This window comes from Carassius gibelio, chromosome A8, assembly GCF_023724105.1.
Source record: "Carassius gibelio isolate Cgi1373 ecotype wild population from Czech Republic chromosome A8, carGib1.2-hapl.c, whole genome shotgun sequence".
NCBI lineage: Eukaryota > Metazoa > Chordata > Actinopteri > Cypriniformes > Cyprinidae > Carassius > Carassius gibelio.
Window position 1 is genome coordinate 6,190,532 of NC_068378.1, and position 23,295 is coordinate 6,213,826.

Consider the following 23,295-nt stretch of genomic DNA (forward strand, 5'->3'; position numbering starts at 1 on the left):
CCATCCGTACGTCCATCCATCCGTCCGTCCGTCTATCCATCCATCCATCTGTCCATCCGTCCATCCATCCGTCCGTCCGTCTATCCATCCATCCATCTGTCCATCCATCCAACCATCCATCCGTCCTTCTATCCATCCATCTGTCTGTCCATCCATCCAACCATCCATCCGTCCGTCCGTCCATCCATCCAACAATCCATCCGACCGTCTGTCCATCTGAAACAAAACATAATTGAAATGACCCAATATTGAGTATGTGCTCTCCATTGGGAACCCCAACTTTTTCTAACTATTCAGCCCCCACAAAGACACGTTTTGTCCAGAATGACCTGTGACTTCAAATGAGATTGACAATCCTTGTTCTTGTTACATTTTCTGAGGATTTGCTTTTGTTAATTGAAACTTTCCATCAATTCATAGCTAATCTCTCTAGTAGCTACATGTCTTGTTGTGACAGGTTCCTCTTGTTTGTTCTCTGTTTTTAGCTTGAAATGGATCTTACAATATAACCCGATATGACACCATAAATTGTGTCCCTCTTCCATGTTAATCTTGAGTTTTCTGACCGGCCACTACAGTGATGCGCACACATTTTTTTTCTCTTTGCCAGGCTGGGAAATCCCACCCATTATTCTGCTCTACATAGTATATTAGGCATCAGATATGTTCTGTTGGTTTGACATTTCTTTCACCTCATAGCTGTATTTCAGTGTCAGTAGGGCAGTGTTAGAGGTTTTTTTTTCAACTATATAAACTTGCATGGAGTTGCACAGTTTTAATTACAGTTTCTAAATGTTCAAAACTAAAACAAAACATTACTAAAAATACTCTGACAGTGGCCATCATGTGACCGTTATCTCTTCAGACGGCAGCTGATGTGCATGGTTTCTACACTGAGTTTGGATGGTCTACACTGTAATTAACAGATTAAAATGGAAGGTTAATTACCGCTCATTATGTCTTGTTTTGATGTCCAAAAGGCGCCATTGCTTGACATAATAAACTCAGTATTTAGCAGCAGAAGCAGCGTCCCTGTAATATCATGCACAAATTTGCAAACCAAGTTCCTGCAATAAACCCTTGGTATTTTTCCATAATTCTTTGTCTATGATGTTAGATTACTGATTACATATATATATATATATATATATATATTGGTAACACTTAATTTTCAATGTTAATTAGTTCCTTATTGCATGACTGTTATTAACATATTGGCTGTTTATTAGCACTTATAATATTAGCACATATTTTGCATGACCATGTTCTGTAAATATATGAATATTTTGTAAATATATGAATGAATGAATAACTTTAATTGTATTTATTTATTTTGGGCAAAGATTGACAAGTGCCCATATCTTTTACAGAACTGACCAGTTTATTGTCCAGGAGTGCACCTAAAGCCATGAAATTCATATCGGCTGCATAGACACTAATATGTCTGTTAATATATACTTTTAAAAAGACATCATTCCAGCTTTTTCCTTCTTTCTTTTTATATGACCTCTTCAAGAGCATGGGATCGGATCGTAAGGCCTGACCGCTTACTTAAATAAGAGTGTATGGTAAAAATGGCCTTGTATGCGAAGAAAGTTGACTGCAGATTCCCACAGTACAAACTCATCCCACTGAATCTGTTCCTTCCTGTCCGAACCTTGACATCCTGACTCCTAGCAGCCGGCTTAAACTACCTCACAGCTCTGGTGGAAATCTGATCATCTTCATTAGGAGATTATGAAAGAATGGTTCAACAACAAATGAAAATTATTATATATTCCCCCGTGTCTTTCTGACTCATGTAACTGATTTTAATGGAACACAGAATAAGTTTATCAGCACATTCGTACTTCTCTTTTTTCATTTAATGAAAGTAAAGGATGACAGATGCTGTTAAACTCCAAAAAATGCTTCATAAAATCATATGTCTCATGTGCTACATTCACAATCTTCTGAAGTCAAATAATAACTTTCTGTTAAACGATCTCGTGAGTTGTTTTAAACTCATATTCACTAATAATTGTGTGGATTATTTGTATTCGTTGTGCAGGGAAATTACTACGGAAATGTTCTTTCCTAATTAGTTTTCAGCCTTGTTTTTAATTCTAATGCTAATGAGTATTTTTTGGAAGTACTCTAAACAAGCTAGTACCCAATGTGGGGGATTTGCATAAACCACATCCATATATGAGGTTTCTGCATAATGAAATGTATTTAAGATTAAATCTCCTTGAATGAAATTGCACATTTGCAAGGCCATTATTCACATTTGTACCTACATTTTTCAATTTGGAATACATTTTCATTATTAGTATAAACTACAAAACATATACATTTGTTTGTATAAAAACACCTAATGAAATGTTTGTATGCATGGTTATTAAATGAGACCCAGTGAGCCGCAGTCATAGTGAAGGGAAATCCATCTTCTTTGAGTGTCAAATGGATTTGCTCCGTCCAATCATAAAGACGATCTCGTTGAGCAATCCTTACTGACGTGTGACCTGCTTTCCAAGATAAACTCACCTTTCTGACGACATGAAAGGAGAATCTAGAGATCAACTGATGTTGCAACCCACCACGTCATCACACACATGAAGCAATCGCCGGGCTGAGAGCGATGGCTGTTTATGTCATTTTGGCAGTAGTGAACTGTTTTTGGGGTGAGTCAGCGGTAGGACTTCAGGAAGTTATGTGGGTGATGACTTGTAGTTTTCCATGATGATTTAGGCATAACAGCAGCATGACGAAAGGTGAACTTTGTGTTCTTTGCAGAGCTGAGATATATCATTAAAATAAGATTAATATATGTGTGTGTGTGCGTGTGTATATATGTATACGTGTATGTATATATATATATATATATATATATATATATATATATATATACACACACACATCCGACTGTGCTAATATAATTTCTGTCCTCCTTACCAAATTCTCACACACACACTCCCTCACACCCTCATTATCTCACACACCTTTGCTTCGACGCAGCTGGCATCGCCGCGTTCCTGTCATCCCCAGCTGTCCATCAATCTTCTGGAGCCATACTTCTGTCACATCAATAATAGTGTGTGTGTGTGTGTGTGCGTGAGAGAGCAGCCTGCAATGGCATCAGTGGAAACGTGTGTATGTTCTCTCTCTCTCTGGGTCTACCTCAGCCTCTCTCAGGTGTAATTACTAAATATAACGCACGCTTGACAGAGAACAAGGGGGACGAACGGTTAATTGCTGCTTTTCACTTAAGGGAAGTTGTGAGATCAGGAGATAGGAATGTGATGCCATTGTGCCGCGTTTTTAGTACATTAACAAGTTTGAAAGGAAAGCATGCCTTCCATAAGAAATGGGTTCAATGGGGTGTCATTCCTTTCTTCTTCTTCTTTTTTAAACACACCATTGGGAATGCACGGTTTACGAGAGAACTGAACATACAGCATATCAAGCATGAGAAGCCGAAGCTTTTCAATCTTCTCAATTGTTTGCTCCATTAATCCTGGTCTGAGGTGATTCTCATTTCAACAGAAACCTCATCCTCGTGTCCTTGTGAAGTAGCGTCCATGCTGCAAGCTAAAGAGATTCTTGCTCTGCCCACATTACTCAGTTTTATGGGCATCAAACGAGCTTTTACCTACAGAACAAAGAGGGCAGGTTTTGTAGACATGTTGTCATGTTGCAGGCTGGACTCAAACCTTGACTGTCCATGTGAACACCATGGCACTGCTTGAGGCCTTTGGTGTGCTTTGAAATAATACCATTTCGTCAGAACTTTTGAAGTGAACCAGATTTTGAGAGATTTAACTTCAGAAATCCATTCACCAGAGAAAAGTTCTTCAATTCCAAACAGCATTACTTCGACACCTTCCACTCTTTAAACTTGACAGTTAGAACAGAGAATGACAAAAAGTATCAAATTAAACAAGTTGATCCTTTCACAGTTCTATGAGTGAGATTTTATCAGGAGACAAAACCAACCGTTGTGATTCAACCGAAGGACGACCTGTAGGCGTATCAGTCTCTCTCTCTCTCTCTCTCTCTCTCTCTCTCTCTCTCTCTCTCTCTCTCTCTCTTTGTATTTGTTGAATTGAAAGAAAACAAGACCAAAGTTAACATACCTTCACACTAGGGGTGGGCGATATCTCGATATTAAAAATATATCGAGATATTTTTTAAACACGATATGGATTTTGACATATCGTATATATCGATATATTGTTTATATTCTGATTCCGCCACTTTGCTTGTTTGCCTTCCCTGTAGTGTGCTCGCCCCCCGCCTCCTTGCTTTTGTCCCCTCTCACCTCGCGTGTAGAGAACTAGTCAAAAAAAAAAAAAAAAAAGACAACTGGCTCCATTATATGGAGATACTTCAGTTTTAAGGCGTAGGGCGAACGGCAGGCAGATGTCTACTGTAGGGCCCAATGAAACGCGGACGGAATCGCGGAATCCAGTCATAAAAATGGAATTTACAGTTTATCGCGGAATGTCACGGAATTGGTCAAATTTTAAATGAATTAATCAAAAGTCGGTCATGCACTTACATCAAATCGCTAAATGGACTAATATCTGCAAATATTAACCCGGAAAAGTCTATTTAAATATGAATCCTGCATGTTCTGCGTGTCTGTGTCAACGAACGGAGCAGAAGCGCGTCTTCATTCATTAAACACGGAAGCTCGCATAACGCTCGCGCTGATTTCATTGTCTTTCCTCTCTCTAAATAAAGACGTGAACACATGAGGAACATCTCCAGAACTGCACTGAGAGTCACTTCATGAGCATCTGACCGTTTGATTTGAGTAAGACTAGCTCATATCACATCATAGACTGTGGTATCACATACACAGAACTGTAAAGGTAAACCCGTCAAAAAGTATTTGACCGAAATCTATTACTATTGTACAGCAGAATAGATAGCCCACTACTACTACTACTACTAAAATGAAACGAACATAATTTTATAAGGAATAATCACACAGCATTTCTCCCATGTTTTATTTTTAATAGTAAATCTCCTTTCTTTACCAAAAAATAAAGTTTGCTTAATTTTAAATAATTAAAAGATAAATTAAATGAATGTTTTATGCCTTCATTTGATAATCAGAAAAATGTAAATACACAGAATTTCTGAAGGGGAAAATTTTTTTCACATAAGGCTATTTTAAGAATTGTTTTTAACCAATTAAGTTGTTTTTATGCATTTAAATAATTGCACATGCTAAAACACAGAATTAGGTAACAATAAAACATATGGTGAAGAAAAAAATAAAATGTTTCATAGGCCCCTTAACATGTAATATTTGCCATATTTGTTTTTGCAGTAGTTTTTTGGGGGTTATTTTTCCTGTAAAGATATCGAGATATATATCGTATATCGAGATATAGCAAAATATATCGAGATATATTTTTTGCTCCATATCGCCCAGCCCTACTTCACACCCAGAAGGCTTGAGTGTCGGGGCTAGTATCCATTGAGGTCTTTGAAAGAGTTAAAATTGATTGCCATACTTCGTGTCAAGGCTGATTTATTAGATTTGAATTTTTCTAGGCTAATCTGACACTGTATGAATTAATTCTGAAAACCCAAAACTTTTGCGAGGAAAAATTGTCCATTGTCTTTTGGCATAGCGTATCGATGAAGCACGGCTCACATTGAAGTTCGTTTCAAACCAAGCTGCTTGACAACATGGAGATTTTGCGTGACCAATGTGAACTCCTCGCAAAATCTGCATGGTTCAATCTTTAAACTGCATGTGAAATTCTTGATTGTGTGGATTCCTGAAATGACTCTCCCACGTAAATTTACTAAACTATGGTACACGCAATTGCACCTTTATTCTATGAAAATCCTTACAGTTATAGTCAAAATAAAAATGGGAGGCAAAAGATTGAAGTTCATAGTGGTAACAATTCTTAAACATCTGCGCTATTCCTATTGGCGAAACAGAAGAGAAAGATTGGACACGGCTTAATAATAAAGCTGTATATTTCTTGACTCGTGAATACGTGATTCTTATGAGCTGAATCATTTAAATGAATCAAGTCAACAAGTGTTGAACTCGTACGTTTTTGGTTCGAATCATTCTAATGACTGACTGAGTTGATTGTGGTTCTTGACTTATTCATTAACCTACAAGTAAGATTCTTTTAATAAACCCAAAATATAACTTTAAAGAAATTCAGAAGAGTTTGGTCGTGATATTGAGTGGAGTCACTGCCGAACTGGAGCCATTCCGGAGTATAAACTCTCTCTCAGGATTCCTGGAGGAGATGGGAACTCATTATTTGGGTTCATCTTGAAGGTGACCTGTGGCTGGTCTTCATTTGCTGCTGTGTGGGTTGCACACAGGGCTCTGAGCGAGTGCCCGCTTGCAGTAGCAGACCACAGGGAAGTGCATGTGTGTAAGATGTGCACATGTAGCGTTCTCCCCCCAGCAGACCACAGGAAGACTTGTGGCAGCGGCGACAGCGCATCCGCCTTTGATGGCTTCTGAGATGGATTCATGTGGTCCATTTGAGATGGTTTGATTAGCTGCTGGGGTTTTCATAGTCAACCTCCAAACTGTCTATAAAATACCAGAACCTGGAAATTAAACATCGAGCCGCATTCTGAAAAAAAAAATTGACTCAGGAGAATTCAATAATATAACTGTATTTAATGTTATAAAATTAATGTCATAAAAATGTATTCTATTGTTCTGAATGTAATCCACTTTATAATTATGCATGCTTTTTTCTTTCCTTTCCTAGGATTCCTTTCAAAATCGGACAACCAAGGAAACAGATTGTTTCGAAGACCGTAAGAAATCCACAGGATATTTCTATTCCTTTTTTACTTTCATTTACTTGTGATTTGTGTGCCACAAAATGCATTTGCACAAATAATAATGACTGTTTTCATACAAGACTCTTGAACACTCTTCCTTTCTTCCACCAACGTTTGTGATAAGTGCTCGACTGATATGTTTTTTTTTATGATGCCAAAATCTTGAAGAGATGGTATAAAGCCAAAATGTATATATAACGGTTTATTTTATAAAAAAATACACAACTATGATAAAATAATATGAATATATAATTAACAGTATTTACTTATATAGTTTTAGATTTATTTGAAAAATAATAAAAATAACAATTTGAAAACAAAATGGAATCATCTGTTTAATATCAGATAAAACATTTTTTTTAACAAATTTGACAAAAATGTGAACAAAAAGGCAAAATGCTCAGTGCTCAACCAACTAAAACAAATGAAAAAAAGCAAAAAGTTGGCACACCAAAACTTTTAAAATGTAATTATTTATTGCAAGTATTTATTGCAAGTTTTCACCAAAAGTGCTCTATTAAAAATTTAAATAATAATAATTCCTTCATGAAGCAAGTCAGCCAGCTATGAGGTGAATACAAACACATATTCAGAGCAAAATCAAATTTGAGAAAAAGACCAAGGTACTGAATGGCTTTAATAAAAGAAAGAACTACAATCCCAAGAAGCGTTGTGTATAGCATTAATCAAATTAAAAATGATTCATTTAAAGATGCTGATTATCTTGGGTAATCTAGTTTTTCCACCTGCAAATCTGCTGTTAAACACAATTATTTAAAGTTAAAATATGATATGGCCGATGGCTTCAATAAAAGCATATACCATTGATTGACAACCCGGAAGCTCACAGTAGGTCTGTCTTTAAAGGTTTTTAAATTATCGTTAGAAATCAAGTCAGCTATGGAGAAAATGAATGGTACTTTTACAGTTAAACTCTAGAGTTTGTTTCTGTGATAGCAGAATTTCTTTTGAATTGGTTTTAAATGCACATATCTCCAGTAGCTACATCTCAGCACACAACAGATCACTCTAGCATCGCCTCGACGAGTTTCCTCAGGCACACGCCGCTCACATTCTCTCCAGCAAATGTAAAGGTTTAGTTTTCTGGTCCGGCTGACTCCAGTGCTGTGGTCTGGGATTGAGTCATTGTTTGAATAGATCGACTGTGAGTTCATAAGCGCCTCTCTGTTGTGGGCGTCCCGATCTCTTCCTGGTTTTAGGGACGTCAATCAACATCTTTTTTTCTTATTTTCCCCTCATCACCTCGTTCCCTAACTCGCCTCCTTTCCTGTTACACCACACTTCCATGAGTGGGCAGGCCACAGGCCGGACACACGGCTCTAAACGGGGCAACCGACTGCCTGCCTTCCCAAATATTGTTTATTTACAGACTTTGCCCACCGAACCACAGGACAGGAACCCCTACTGCTGCAATTATGGCATCATTAACCCCCTACACACGGCGGTAGGGTGGCATGGACGCAAGCTAATGTGGCAACAGAAGGCCACGGCAATAATTACAGGACCTCCTGCAACTGCTGATCTCCAAATGAAAGATTCAGCTTGTTCTGTTTTCTTAATCTCTTTTTTTTTCTTTTCGTTTGATCTCGTTGGCGTTCTTCAGCGATCTCGCCTAATAGCTAAAACGTCCCAAACTGATATCCAGCTCATCTTTTTTTTTTTGTTGCCTTTGTTTTTGACCTGCCCTGTAGATTCAGTTTTCATGATTACACACCCAAGAGCGCTTGTAGAAAACTAGAGCAGTTTGCCCACACACTTCTTTAAAGAGATCTTTCTCTCCATTCTTCTCATATCTCTCCACATGTCTCCTCCACAGGTTGAAAGGGACTTTGAGCGGGAATATGAGAAGCTCCAAAAGTAAGTTGACATGTCCGATGTGGTTGGTTTGATTTTTATTCGATGTGTTCTGCTACCCGCAGAGCTTTGAATGTTTCTGTGTATCATTAGCTAGCCTCAAATTGCCCAGCAGAAGACAGCACTTAAAAGACGACAGTGAAACAAACATTTGTTTTCCCAACAAGAGCAAACCCAAGTAGTACATCGATTGTAAAAATAGATCGGCATCGGATTTGAAACCTTTGGTTTTGATCAAAACCGTGGCACCAGTCGAGGTCTTCCAAAGGATTGCTGACGTTGTCGACGAGACCCTGATGCATCATTTGTTTCTCCCCAATCATGAGAAAAGTGAAGTGTGACACAACGCAAGCGTGGTTACTGGGTTTTCAGCACTCTTAATGTGAGGATGACTGAAATGTCTCCAGCCTTAATCCATAAGTATTTTCATGCATAGACCTGTACCTAGCCAGTACACTTCAGGACTTTATAGACTATGTAAACCATGGGTTATGATTAATGTGAATGGATAAATCTCACAATCACATCTCTCAAGAACATATCTAGGTCATATTTCACCCCAAAATGAAAAAGAAATGCATATATTTACAATACAATATTCTCCAATATTCTCTATCTAACTATAATATGTTTGTGTATAAATGTATGTATGTGTATATACGTGTGTGTTTGTGTACAGTTTTCATGACTTATATAAAATAACCTTGCTAAAGAAGATATACTTTCCCTTTCTTTTTTTCCCACCTTTGCTTTCTATTTTTCTTTATTTTTAACCTGTGAGATGTTATTTTGTCATATTTACCCCAGCATGGAGTCATTTAGTAGTTTTAATTACCAAACCATTTTGTTTTGCCTGCTTCTCTTATTCCTTGTCTTGTTGTATCAGGTCGGAGGTCGCCTGTAGAGATGTATGTGCTTTCTAGCGCCTCACCTTCTCTGTCGCCTCAGTTTCGCTTGTGTAGGTGGAGTCCCGGTACAAAGTGTTGAAAGGCATATATCACACACGCAAACGCTTGCGGTGCGGGCACGGACATGTAGGGGCCTGAACTCTTGTCTGCGAGTGCCGCTCCTTTGGTTTGATTGCTATCAGAATACCAAAGATTATGCAATAACACACACATACACATACACACCCCGAGTATGTGATGCCCGTTGTCTTCGTGAAACTCTTTTGTGGTTGTGGGTGCACTACATTGATCCGTATTCAGTCATTCATTTAGTTTTTAAAATGAAAATGTTTTTCCAAACCTGTATCACTTTTCTTTCTTCTGAGCTAGTAAATTGAGCTAGTTGCTGTTTTTCATGAAGTTGTAATGAATGAAGACTGAAGGCCCATTCAAACCAAAGATGATAAACTATAAGAATATAGTTTTAAAAATCATTGTGGATGTAAACGAATAGCAGAGTTCACACCACAACTGTTATGATAATGGCACAGAGGAACGATATCATTGCTTGTAATCACTTTTACAGCACTTTTCTTTTTTTTTTTCCAAAATGACGAACCAAAAAATCATTGAAAGCCAATCCAAATCAGTCCTGCTTTAAAGAGCTGAAGCGTTTAAAGTGGGAGATGACAAAACTGCAGTGCACTCAACAAAAACAGAAATTACTCATGCTTTGGTGTGGACACTGAATATAGTTACCATTTTAGTTATCTTCATATTTATAGTTATTGGCGTGAATAGGCCTAATAGCCTTCAAGCTTCAAAAACGTGCCGTAATAACGCCATAAAATAGTCCATAATACTATTTTCTACCATGTACAGTGTTTTCTAAGTTTTCCAAAGCCATACATTTGTAAAAACGTTTTAAACGAAAATACTGTTTGTTTTTGTCATTAATCACTAACCTCCATGTCGTTCCAAACCCGTAAAAGCTTTGTTCGTCTTCAGAACACAATTTAAGATATTTTGGATGAAAACCGGGAGGCTTGTGACTGTCCCATAGACTGCCAAGTAAATAACAGTGTCAAGGTCCAGAAAAGTATGAAAGACCTCGTCAGATTAGTCCATCTGCCATCAGTTGTTCATCTGTAATGTTATGAAGCGGCGATAACACTTTTTGTATGCAAATAAAACAAAAATAGCATGTCTCTCTGCATTAGTCTAGACAAATTGTTGAATAAAATCTTTTTTATACTTATTTTATTTTTTTTTTTTGCTTCCAAACAATATTCTCGTCACTTCATAACATTACGGTTGAAACCCTGATGGCAAATGGACTATTCTGATGATGTCTTTCATACTTTTTTGGACCTTGATAGTGTAATTTACTTGGCAGTCTATGGGACAGTCACAAGCCTCCCGGTTTTCATCCAAAATATCTTAAATTCTGTTACGAAGATGAACAAAGCTTTTATGGGTTTAGGACAACATGGGGGTATGAGATTAATTTCAAAATTGTCATTTTGGGGTGGAGTATCCCTGCTGTTTTAAAGATGAACATGAAGGGGACGAAATTACGGAATGAAAATTTTTATTTAGGTGGACTACCCATTAATGGCAAAAATCTCCTGGTTCATGTCCATGAATATTCTTTACTAGTAAAATCACTATGTCTCAAGCGATTTATTAACATTGCTGTCATGCATTTTTGTTTGGAAATTCACACTCTTTGCCAGTAAGACTTACATGTAGTCATTGCCCCGTAATGCATCGTCTGTTCTCCTTCTTCGGCCCCCCCGTATTCCTCCGTCAGAATTGGGGGGTTTGGTGCTAATGTGTTGCTTTGTAGCCTGCGCTAGCTCTAAATGCCATTCACATGTTCGGAGGAGGCGTGCTGCTAGCGTGTTCACATGACAGCCGTCTGTAGCAGCTGGGCCAATGCTACTCGATTAGCACCTACTGTAATGGAGCTTTTATCTCATCTTGTTAGGAGTCTCTCTTTCCATTTCTTGCCAGTTAACCATGATTCCCCACCTCCTCCTCATTCTTTTCATCAATTGTTTATTTTTTTCTTCATTTCGCATCCTGATATAAAGGGGGTATGCATTCCCACAATCTTTTCTTCCCACCTTGGCTGCCTTTAGTTCTTCTTGTATATCATACAGCCAGAAATAAAAATAAAATTACCAATTTCACAACTGTTTCCCCAGTTCTCCATTTTCCTTAATTGCTGTAGTAAGTGCAGTGTGAGGTGCCTCAAGGGAGTCCCTCAGACCGTGTCTAATTTTCCACCTAATTGATTGTAATGAACAGCTCCCCCATCAGCGCTCGCGTGAGCTCGAGACGGATGCAATAGTGCGGTAATTGCAGTTGTTAACACCCCCAGCGGGTGTGAATGGATCAACCCTGTGAAAGACCCTGTGAATGATCTCTTCTGCATCTCAGGAACTGTTACTGTTTTACAGAAACATAAATGGATACTCGCAGATGAGCGTAATCAAATAGTTCAGGTTGTTTCTCTCTGATTTAAATATGATATGAACAGATGAAAGAGTAAAAATGGTTCATATTCACTACGAAGCGTCACTGAATGGCTTACATTGAAGAAAGTATGTTAAGACAATATCATGGAGACTGGAAGATGGGCTTCTTTTACAACCATATATAAAATATTGTTACACTTTTAAACGGGATTTATATAATTCCAACGGCTGAAGTATGTTTCTTATGCTCTTTTTTTGGAATTGAATAGTATGTGATACTCTATAATTGTCACTTTTGAGAAACTGAATGCGTTGTAGAATTTCTGTAAAAATTGAGGGAAGATTGCAAGAGAAAAAAAGGCATTGTTAATGTAAAATATGGTAATATTGCACTGTTAATTAAAACAATTATTTGTTTTAGGTTGGAAGAACAGACAAAGAAGCTGCATAAAGACATGAAGAAAAGCACAGAGGCTGATTTAGGTTTGTGGTTGTGATGATTCCTCTTCTCTCTGCTAATGTAGACTCTTATCTAAACACAACTGCTTTTACTGCTCATAGGAAAGGAAACCTTATACTGTTGGAAATCGGTTAAATCAAGCTATAAGTTTCCATCAACACTGAACTGTCACATTTTTTACACCAATAATAAAATAGTCTTCTCTGATATTAACAGAAATCTGAAGAAGTCCGTGAACATTAATTTAATGATTTGTTTAAAAGTGTGTTACAGAGCTGAAACTATATACTATAGCATTAAAGCAATGTCCTGCATCCAGTAAATCAACTTTCTTCTGTACAATGCTGATTAACATGAAATCATTTAAACTGCGGTTACAGTAACATGTTTCTGTGTGGATGACGCAATTTAAAATCCGAACAGATTTTAAAACACTAGTCATTATACCGTTGGTGACTTTGTAAATAGTTCCAGAGGAAAAACTGTGCATCATACACTAAATGACTGAGGATCACACACATCCAGGCTTTTCAAGTCAATCCAAACACAACAAACTCATGCAGAAACATGCACCGCTGATGAAAACACATGACGAATGAAAACAATGAAATCAGTTCAGAGATGTTTAATATCCTCTGACTGGATAGAAGCTAAAGAAACATTGATTCTGCTAGACTTGCCTAATGTTTTGAGGGGTCATGAAATGGAGAATCGAATTATTAATGTTTAATCATATGAAAGGTTACAATGCAATTAAAAACATTCTAAGAGTAAGACTGTCAAACTCCAATATTGTTCTGTCAGTGAATTTAAAGAATCTGCACCTCCAAAAACCGTCCAATAGCCTTCCTAAAGATAACCAAAGAAAATATATATATGACCAAAAAATATATTAAATTTTTTCTCTTTACGTTTCTCAATGGTCTGTTTTGTGTCGTATTTTAAACATTCTGTCGTATATTTCTGTTTTTTATTATTATATTTTATTGACGGTGACAAATAAAGATAATACTTTATAAGATAATCATTTTTACGAGCATGGGAACTTTTTGATGCAAAACAATTTGCAAACTTTATAAACTAACCCTATGAAACGTATAAAAATATGGAACTGCATTTCATTTACCTCTTTAAGTCCTTTGGCTATACTTTGGAAAACAGTTTTGATGTTTCCGAATTAGTCAGACATGAGTCAGAGTTATTTTCTGTGGTATTATGCCTCAAATGTCTGTACTGAGACTAGAACATTCCTTGGAATGTGACAAAATATTTAATGTAAAGGTCAACCGGTGAATGCCGATTTCCACAGAATTCTAATGGATTTCAGCGTTTTTTGGTGAAATCGCCATGGCTTAGCTATGACGGGGAAGTTAATTTTGCTGAGTTTTATCAGACTCACTGCACATGTAGCTGAGATAGTGCACCACACAACTGCCAACAGACCTCCACCACATGGAGGCACATCAGCGATCAAACATGCATCTTACATCTAGACATAAACCAGAAGTGAGCAAAAGGTCAAAATGTTTAACCCTTTAGAATATTGAAATGCTTTCTGTGCTGTCGGCAGGTCAGAAATCGCTCAAATCCATAAGATACCAGGCAAAACACCTGCAAAAGAACAAAGATTTGTAGAGCCGCTTCTCAAGTTTGTTCAGTGCATGTTGGAAGGGGTCGTTAGAGAGTTGACGGCGATGATGAATATTCACTAAAGAGCTCTGATCGTGTGCTGCTGCCTCAATAGTGCCAACGCCAATTACAGTCCGTCGCCTTCCCTGCCAGAGCTGCTTAAAGTCAGAATGCTGATCAGATGAGCACGTCAGCGTCAATCCAGATCAGACGCGCACCAGGCAGGAAGCCAGATAAAACATCCACCCCTCTACACCCCACAGCCCAAACACAGGAAAGACTTGATTTACTTGTGCTAATTGGGGCAAAGTCAAGAAAGAAGGGGAAAGTTTCTTAATTTTGGTCCCACTTTGACGAATGTGGATGTCTTCCATTTAAAATTTGAGAACTATTGTTGGTTTTGTTGCTGTTGACGTCATTATTGTTAGTATTATTATTTGTGTTATCCATGTCCTATTTACTGTACAGTCACAGAAATTCTGGAGCCTGTATGAAGAAGATGATCCATATATTTTCCAAACCCCTTGTTAATGATGATGATGATTAATAAACATAATAATAATAGTTATTTTTAGTATTATTTTTTGTGCTATTTTCAGGAATGAAAAGGCCCCTAACAGCTGGAAGGACTTTATTTATAATATTTTAATTTATATTTATTATTTGCACTTATTAATTTCATATAATGCAAAAGATTATATTTTTATTTTTTATTTGAACAATTCCAGCATATGTTTCCAGTCTTAAATTTGTGGTTTAATGTAGAAATAAACAAGAGTCTTATTTTGCCATATGTTTGAAACCACTAAGCACTCTTAAGTACTTGCCACCTTTGCAGATGATGGCTGCTGATGGTTTTAAACCAATACACTTTCTGTTTGTCGGTGACATGAAGTCCCAGACATGATAAAAAATAAAGGACTGTTCAGACAGTTTTCTGCTCTCCTTTGTATGTTGGCTGTAAGGATAACTGGTTTCGTTTGTTTTCCAGCAATGTCTAAAGCAGCGGTGAAGATCTCGGGGGACTTGTTGAGCAACCCGTTGTGTGAGCAAGATCAGGCTTTCCTTGAATCCATGAATGCTTTGGATACAGCCATGAAGAGAATGGATGCGTTCAATCAGGAGAAGGTGAGATTCAGATGTAAATGACAGTGTTTACCAATGCATAAGAACACCGCTTCCTCTTATGACTATTTGAAATCATCTTATGTTGACATAACAATAATTGTCCTAAAGCAGTCCCCTTTTACCTCAATGGCCAGTGTAAGCATGCAATTAGAAATCTGCCAATGAAATGTTGATGGCTCAGTACTGCTGCCAGGGTTGTTAGTGTGTTTTTTTTTTTTTCTTCTTTCTCTGAGCCGGGAATGCCTGGTTTGGGTTTGGTTGTGATTCCAGACTGCTGAATTGGCCCCCAATCATCCAATAATAACAGCTGTAAAATATCCCCAAATACCATTCCAGCTTCATTCTACATCAAATCTACTGAACTCCGCTCCTGAAGGGACACTGTCCTGCACCCACCTTTACCAATACACACCTGCATATCATTTCAAGTAATACCGAAGACTATACCCTAATTCCCTGTTCCCTACAATAGTCCACTAATATAGTCAGCTTGAAGGAGTGAATGAAAGCAAGTTTGCATAGTTTGTGTTTGCTGTTTAATAATCATTAGAAAACCACTCCAGTAGTAACGAAAATATCTTTAACTGTCATGGGAAACTATCATTTATAAAACTTAATTAAACTGTTTAATCATCGATTAAAAAGAAATGTATACCTGTATGACATCACACTCTGCAGCACGCAGCTGCAGGCACCATCTTCTGGCGAGATGGGGGAATTCATTCAGCACGACCCTAACATTGCATTATTGGTATTCGCTAGTTGAGTGCACATCGGTTGTGTACTCGTTAGTGCAGTGCATCATGGGATGGAATGAGTGCACTCTATAACGTCCATTATGGTTTCATACATTACTATAAATGGCTGTCCCCTGAAGTAGTCCACAAGGGGGTGATTTCGGACACTTGATTAGATGTTCAGGTGTGTTTGATTCAACAACCATACTCTACAGAGTTCAGTCAGTCAAACCTTGACCGCTTGGATGTGCTTGTTTTTTTCTTTTGATTATTATTTTGGCCAATAGGTCGTCTTAGCCTTGCACTGACACCTAGTGCTGTGTGGATGCAGCATCACACACACATTTTCAGTTATTTATACCTTACAAAATTTGCAGTAAATCAGGATTTGTTCTTTTTTTTCTATGAGAGAAAGTGTCAAATAGTGAGTAATATATTAAGCTGATTTCAAAATGCCTGTTTCCATGTGGCGACCCACTCCATGTAAAATATATGATAAGTGTAAAATCCAATTCAAGTGAACATTTTCCTTATTTACGTTTTTATTGAAAAAAAAATTTGTTATGGCTAAATCTTTTAAATGAGGAAAACGTTACTTTCTTCCATCTTTAAATATCATAAGCTCCGCACTTCGACCGGAAGTATTAGGGCTTTGTAAGCTGTCTCTTATTAGAAAGTGATACTCATTTGCATGAAAAGCAAGTGAATGTGAGACATGTTTATGTTTTGATTACATTGCCGCCACTAGATCTGGTTTATTCCCCTTTAGGCCCACACAGAATCTGAATACGTTTTTTAGCTTCCATATTTTCTGTGCTTCTTGTGAGCAGAAATTAGTGGAGCTCTGCAGAACGGATTTCAGGATGGTTCAGTTTGTGTGTTTGTGTGTGTACTACACTTCAGACAAACCAACATTATGCATCAAACATATCCATCCATTAAACCCTTCATTTATCCATCCAAATCATTACAGACTGCTCCACACCCCCATCAGAGATCGTCTGAACCTTTATCCAGCATCTTATTGTGGTGCTCATGGTGTGATGAGTTTAAAAACACCAATGTTTTTAGACACAGTGAGTCTTAAGGTGTGTTCGCTGGAAATACAGTCATTTCAATTGGAATCTACACAGCTGGAAACTTCATGTAAGTGAGACCGATTTCCACAGGCAGATTTTGCAACAAGTTGATCACTCAAATTGGCCACTTTGACCAACAGAAAGCTGCTTGGTTTGAAAGTGACTTTGGTGTGAATTGTACTTCATGCATCACTGCTGTGCTCACAATAATCAAAGAGCCATTTTTGCCTACATAATTCCATCAACCACAACATATGTAAAATTCCCGTGCATATCGGTCTTCCCAATAACCGTCCATATGACCATATGAACCAAGCTAATGTTTACATATAACATGACTCTTTAGCACATCTCAAAAATAAACCATAGACCAACTTCAGTTCTGCCTTGCAACACCTTCTAACCCATGTTTATTTTCTACTTTTGGCCGAGAAAAATAGTTGCATTTCTGACTTTGGCAGAAGTATGTTCTGTCTTCCCTCCAGCAGATTGGGTATGAGTAAGTCTTTCTCTCAGCAGACCCCACGCCCTTCTACACAGAGCGTGCACAAGCATCTTCAAATGAGTTCCATCTCTGCGTTGCTATCTTCTGTTTCCTGCTGCCTCCGATTGTTGTCTTTTTCCTTTTTCCCCTCTTATTTCCCCGCATTGGAGTCAGTCTATCTTTTGAAAGTGGTTAAGAGCCCTTAAGCAATACACACAGCATTGAGTTCACGTCAGAAAAGTAACACTCATCTTCTCCGGTCTATCGCCTACAACCTCTGCCCTGGAAACTGTGCCCTTCAACATTCCCAGTGTATTGAACTCTATACTGGGGCGAAGCATCGAGCCACAGCACTACTCCCACCGTCAGGCATTGTAACATGATGCTTCAGACAGTTTCGACTTTGACATTTTCTGCTGACCATTCAACGCTTAGCTATCGTTTACGGGACAATTTGTTTAACATTTTATGTGAACAGAGCTGGAACAAACATCAAAAAATGAAGGAAGAGAGTCTGGTCCCCTACATGCTGCTACATTGAGTTTTTCGGTTGAGCACAGCTGGCTAATCATAACTTTGAGAGAAAATAAGTTGAAAGAGAATAAATCTAGAATTCAGAAACTACAGATACAGCGACTATTTCTGGAGTAAAAAAATAAATAAAAATCTCAGTGGATCTTTAATGGCAATATAGCTCAAAAGTCACATGGACTGATTTTAAGGTGTTTTGTCGTCATTTTTGTTTTTGAAGCTTAATAATTGCATTACCTTGTTTTGTATTTTATGAACGATTACATGAGCCCCATTTATATAATGGATCATTTTGTAGTCTTGATAGTTTAATTTACTCCATATTTTTGAATGTGGCTGCCCTCAGCTGATAATCAAAGCCATCAATAACTGTTCAGTCGTGAATATTCGCTCGTGCACAAACCTGCCAGTGCGAAACACACCGCGAGTGCCTCTAGCTGTAATGCAATCCGCAGATCTCAGAAATAGCAGATTGAAGCCTGATGCAAATATCCTTGCTCTCCGCTGACCCCTCTGTCAGATTCACCAAAGCCAAATGCTTTCTACAGTGCTCTCCTCTTCGCCTGAGCACCGTTTTCTCGTACTCTACTGTATGGGCACTTGGCAAGCGGACGGTGCTCTATCCGTGGGCGACGAGAGATGTTAGCACAGCTGATTTCTCAGCTCTGCATTTTGCAGTGTGCTGGTGTGAATTACCACCCTGGGATGCTTGAATGGTTAATAAGACTCCCATGAATCACACAGCAAACCTGCAACAAACTCCCCCTGTTCTTCCAATTGAGAGGTTTTGTCACGGTAGCCAAACAAATCATATTTGTGTTATATGAAGATAACTAAACCATGGAGGGAGAGATGGATTGCCCCCAGGGTGGATGTGAAAAGGCAGTGTAATGTTATGGTAATAAGTGCAGCTTGATTCTAGGCCTGCGCTGCGTATTTTTAAGTAGTGTTTTAGCATCTTTAAGGCCTGTAGAGCTTTTAATGGTTAATATCTAGCAGCCATGGTGGGGAGGAATATCGATTTTTCAGTTCATTGTATGCATTGTATGTATTTTTGGGTGTTATGTATTGTTGTGTAAATGTATGTGTGTGTGGTTGATCTCTGGCCTCTGATTCACTCACAAACTCTCTCTGGAGTGTTTTCCTCAGGCTGTTCTCTCATCATATAGATATATTTCCCCATCCTTTCCACCATCTACTCTATCTCTTTCTTTCTACTCTTGTTTGCCTTGACTGTCCATTGCCTCTTTCAATTGAGAAGGCATTGGACGTTGGTTTAAAGGTTTCATCTGTGTTTGGTTATTGTGTTTTAATCCTGCTGCTTTTCAAATGTCTGAATATGAGAATCCATTATAAAAAGAAAGAAGCAACTTCTATGATATAACATCCAGAATCCACACCAGAGCTATAACGATACAGAGAAACGAGATCATTGTGAGATTTTTCCAGCTGAGGAGCGATTTAAAGACTTTGACCCCAATCAGAATCAATCCTGCTATCACAAGCTTATGTTTGAGATGATGTATGAGACACAATGTTTGCAGAAAACACAAATCAAAGGAAATATCACTGTATATATGTATAGGAAATGTATATCATAATTTATGTATTCTTATTTATTAATTGCTAGGTTTACAGCTTCACATTTACAACCATAAGTTTACAGTAGTTTGTTAAAACTAGAAACTTTTATTAAGAAAGCAATTTAGGGTTGGTTTATTTATTGTCTGTTTGTTTGTGAGGTTAGAGTTAATTTACAGCTACAAATAACCCTAAATTAACAGTAATTTGCACTAAGGCCCAGTCCACATGGAGACGCGTTTAGCTGTATGCACATACATTTTGTATCGTATAGGTATTTCGTCCACACGAATCTGGCGTTTTGGGCGAGTGAAACTTATAATTTTCACCAAAGTGAATAAATCTGAAAACGCGGCACTTTTTTGTTTTCGCGTGGACAGCGAATCCGTATATTTTCTGAAACGATGACGTCATCAGCCCACGTCTCGCCTCTAGTCAGACACCGCTACGTCACATAACCACAACAAAAACATGATCAAACACTGAACGTTTTTTTTTATTTTTATTATTATTAACTAATATCAACTTGGATTAATAAATGTATTGTTCCATGTTCATTTGTATACCACGCACAAGGTTTATGCGCATAGTCCAAGTCTTCTTCTCTGTTTTTAGTGTATCTCTGTGGCAGAATTACAGCGCCACACACTGGTCTGGCATGTATAATACATTGTTTTGTGGTTTCGTGTAGACGCAGATATTTCTTGAAACAAGGAAGAACAAAAAAAGATCGGATGGGGAAAGCTCTGGCATCGTGTGGACGTAACCTAAGACTAGAAACATTTATAAAAAAAATAAATAGAGTGACTTTTATTTATTTATTTATTGAAGAGCTGCATTAGCAGGCATTTTGGAAAACCAACACTCAGCATCCTTACATTTCAGTTTTAGTTAGTTGTTAGTTTATCTATTTTTGACTGTGGATTAAAACTGTCATTTGGAAGACGGTTAGCTCCTCTTTAATGAATCGTTCTGTTCTGGGGTGGCGTTGTATTTGCTCTCAGTGACTGAGACTGCTCTCAATAGCGAGTGAGTTGTTGATTAGCTCCATAAGCTTCGATCTTCTGATGGGCCTGTCAGCTTGTGTCGGCTTCCCGCTTCGTGTTCTGGTTTAACGTTCCCTGTTTGCTCTCTTCTTGCTTTGTTTGCCAGGTTAGGTTAGCATTCTGTCAGCCAACCGCATCCTATTGACTTCTCAGATCTGCAATGTAAATGATGTTTTGCAAGTTTAAGGTTTTAATTGTGTGCCAACTTTTAAGACTTTGTTGGTTTGGGGCTCGAGGCGGCAATGCGACGTACGTTTACACCCATTTAACTCGAACACCCCCCTTCCTTTTTCTCCTCTCTAGCCCTGACACCACATGGAGGAACGAGGGCAATATAAACTGTTATTGTTAAAAATGTTTGTTTGCAAAGAACTTTCATCTCGTACGGCGGCCCACCCTCTTCAGCGTTTTCAACCCCAGCCGGGGCTGTGCTTTCATGTGCCGTCCCTCGACGCTTCCTGCCTTTTGTATTCACTGCACAATTAATATTCACGTCTTTCTTGCTGCTTTCCTCACGCCAGGAGCACAATAAAGAAACAACGTCACTAACTTTTTCTCCATACTTCTCATTTGAACGCCAAACGCTTTACGCATGGAAAGTGAGCGGCGACAGCTGTTGATCTTTTAAACGTGGGGTCATGTCAGATCCTGTCGCCAATTAGCTTCACTGAGCAGTTGCTATTTATTTATTTAGTTTGTTTTGTTGTGTTCGACTGTAACGATCAATGTAATTTATTTTGATGGTTGTCATTCAGCTGTGATATGAACTATTTATTTTTTCAGCTAATGCGTTTGCTTGTTTGTTTTTCTTTTCTGTGTATGCAGGTCAATCAGATTCAGAAGACCGTGATCGACCCTTTGAAAAAGTGAGTGCCCTTTTTTGCTCTTTATTGAAGATAAACTAGTATTGCAAAAACTAGTAAACTGGCTATTTAGAAAAATTGTGGCTTTAGACTATTTAACAGACGAAAAGGATGCTCCACCTAGTATACATACTTAAACAATTTATTTCAGATTAAAATGAACAAAGATTTTTTTTTAATAATCCATCCCTGTGAGTCTGTTTAATGCAAGTGAATGGAGGCCACAATGTTGAAGCTCCAAAAATCACATACAGCCATCATGATGGTAATTAATAAGACTTGAGTGAATTGAAGAATTTCTATTACACTGCTGTTCAAAAGTTTGGGATCAGTAAGATAAAAAAAGCCTTGCACATCAAGACTGCATTTATTTTGATAATACATTTTTAATTTAAATTTTTAATTTAAATTACAGAAAAAAAAAAACCAGTAATATTGTGAAATATTATTTCAATTTAAAATAACAATTTTCTATGTTAATATAATTTGAAATACAATGTATTTCTGTCGTGGCAAAGCTGAAATTTTGATCAAATAAATGCAGCCTTGGTAAGCAGTGCTGTCAAAAAATAAATAAATTAAAAAAACTGTCAAAATAAAAGTTACGCTTCTGACATTTATCTGCCAAACAGGAAAACTTTTCCATCAGTACCAGTAATTGGTAAAAAAAAAAAAAAGCTAAATGCTGTATAATGGCCGTGGCGATAACTGGGTCAACCGCTAGATTTATTCATAACACTGCAGAAGTGTAGAGGAGTATTTCTTCTAACATGAGCGTCACATAGCACAAAAAGCCCAAACTTGAGAAAGCGTTAAAAATGTAAATATTCTAATATATAATATTCTATTCTAATTTGGCATTTGAAAAAGCTCAATTAGGAAAAAAATAAATCTAAGACAGTTGACTGTAGCCATTGACATCCATATCGTCCCCTTGGAATTATAAGGTTCTATCTGACATTTTTGTCAAAATTGAGTTATTCACATATTCTTATTCTGTGATAATTTATTTACATTATGTGATATTTTGTTTTAAATTGTGTACATTTTGGGATTTTTTATTGAAAAACCAAAAAGGTTCTATCTACATAAGTCTATGGAACACAAAAACTTTAAAGCTCAATATCTCAAAACTACTCAGAACGCAGATAGAACCTTATAATTCCAAGGGGACGATTCTAATTTTTGGATGAACTATCCCTTTAAGTAACTTGTGTCTTTGCTGAAATTGATGTAAAAGTCACCTGTGCTTTATTTGGATATGTATGCTGCTAATGTAGGAAATAGACAGTGCGGTAGCTCAGGATTAGGAGCAGAGCTGCTTTAGCGGTCTCTTTCATTTATTTTATTTTATTTTTTTAATGAAAAAAAAAAAAAACAATTCTGTTGACCTTCAAATATTTTCCTACTGAGGCATCATCTTCCACTGGACATCTGTCCTGGAACTGATTATGCCTTTTTGAACCAGCGTTCATTAACAGTCCATGTATGTGTGATCTGAAGATAGTTATGAATGCTGGCTGGAATTGTGTTATTGTCTTTAAACACCTGGAATCAATCTGCGTGTCCTCGCCGGAATAAATCTGTGCGCTATTCTATTTCAGTCGGAACTGATCTGTTTATTGCATAACAGATCTACAGCCGGACTGCTGCAATTAAAGAATATGTGGAAGGTGTGTTAATGACT

The 23,295-nt window shown here is 37.6% G+C and overlaps 1 protein-coding gene across 2 annotated transcripts in view; it reads left to right on the plus strand.

Moving 5' to 3' along the window:
• LOC128018265 (bridging integrator 3) overlaps positions 1-23,295 on the plus strand; it is a 46,421-nt gene that overhangs the window by 3,839 nt on the left and 19,287 nt on the right. The window contains exons 3-7 of one of the 2 annotated variants that reach the window (XM_052603682.1): positions 6,750-6,798; positions 8,663-8,703; positions 12,492-12,553; positions 15,151-15,287; positions 21,571-21,611. In XM_052603682.1, the coding sequence (XP_052459642.1) occupies positions 6,750-6,798; positions 8,663-8,703; positions 12,492-12,553; positions 15,151-15,287; positions 21,571-21,611 (330 nt within the window). The remainder of the gene's footprint in view (positions 1-6,749; positions 6,799-8,662; positions 8,704-12,491; positions 12,554-15,150; positions 15,288-21,570; positions 21,612-23,295) is intronic. The other variant, XM_052603684.1, reaches the window with a different exon arrangement.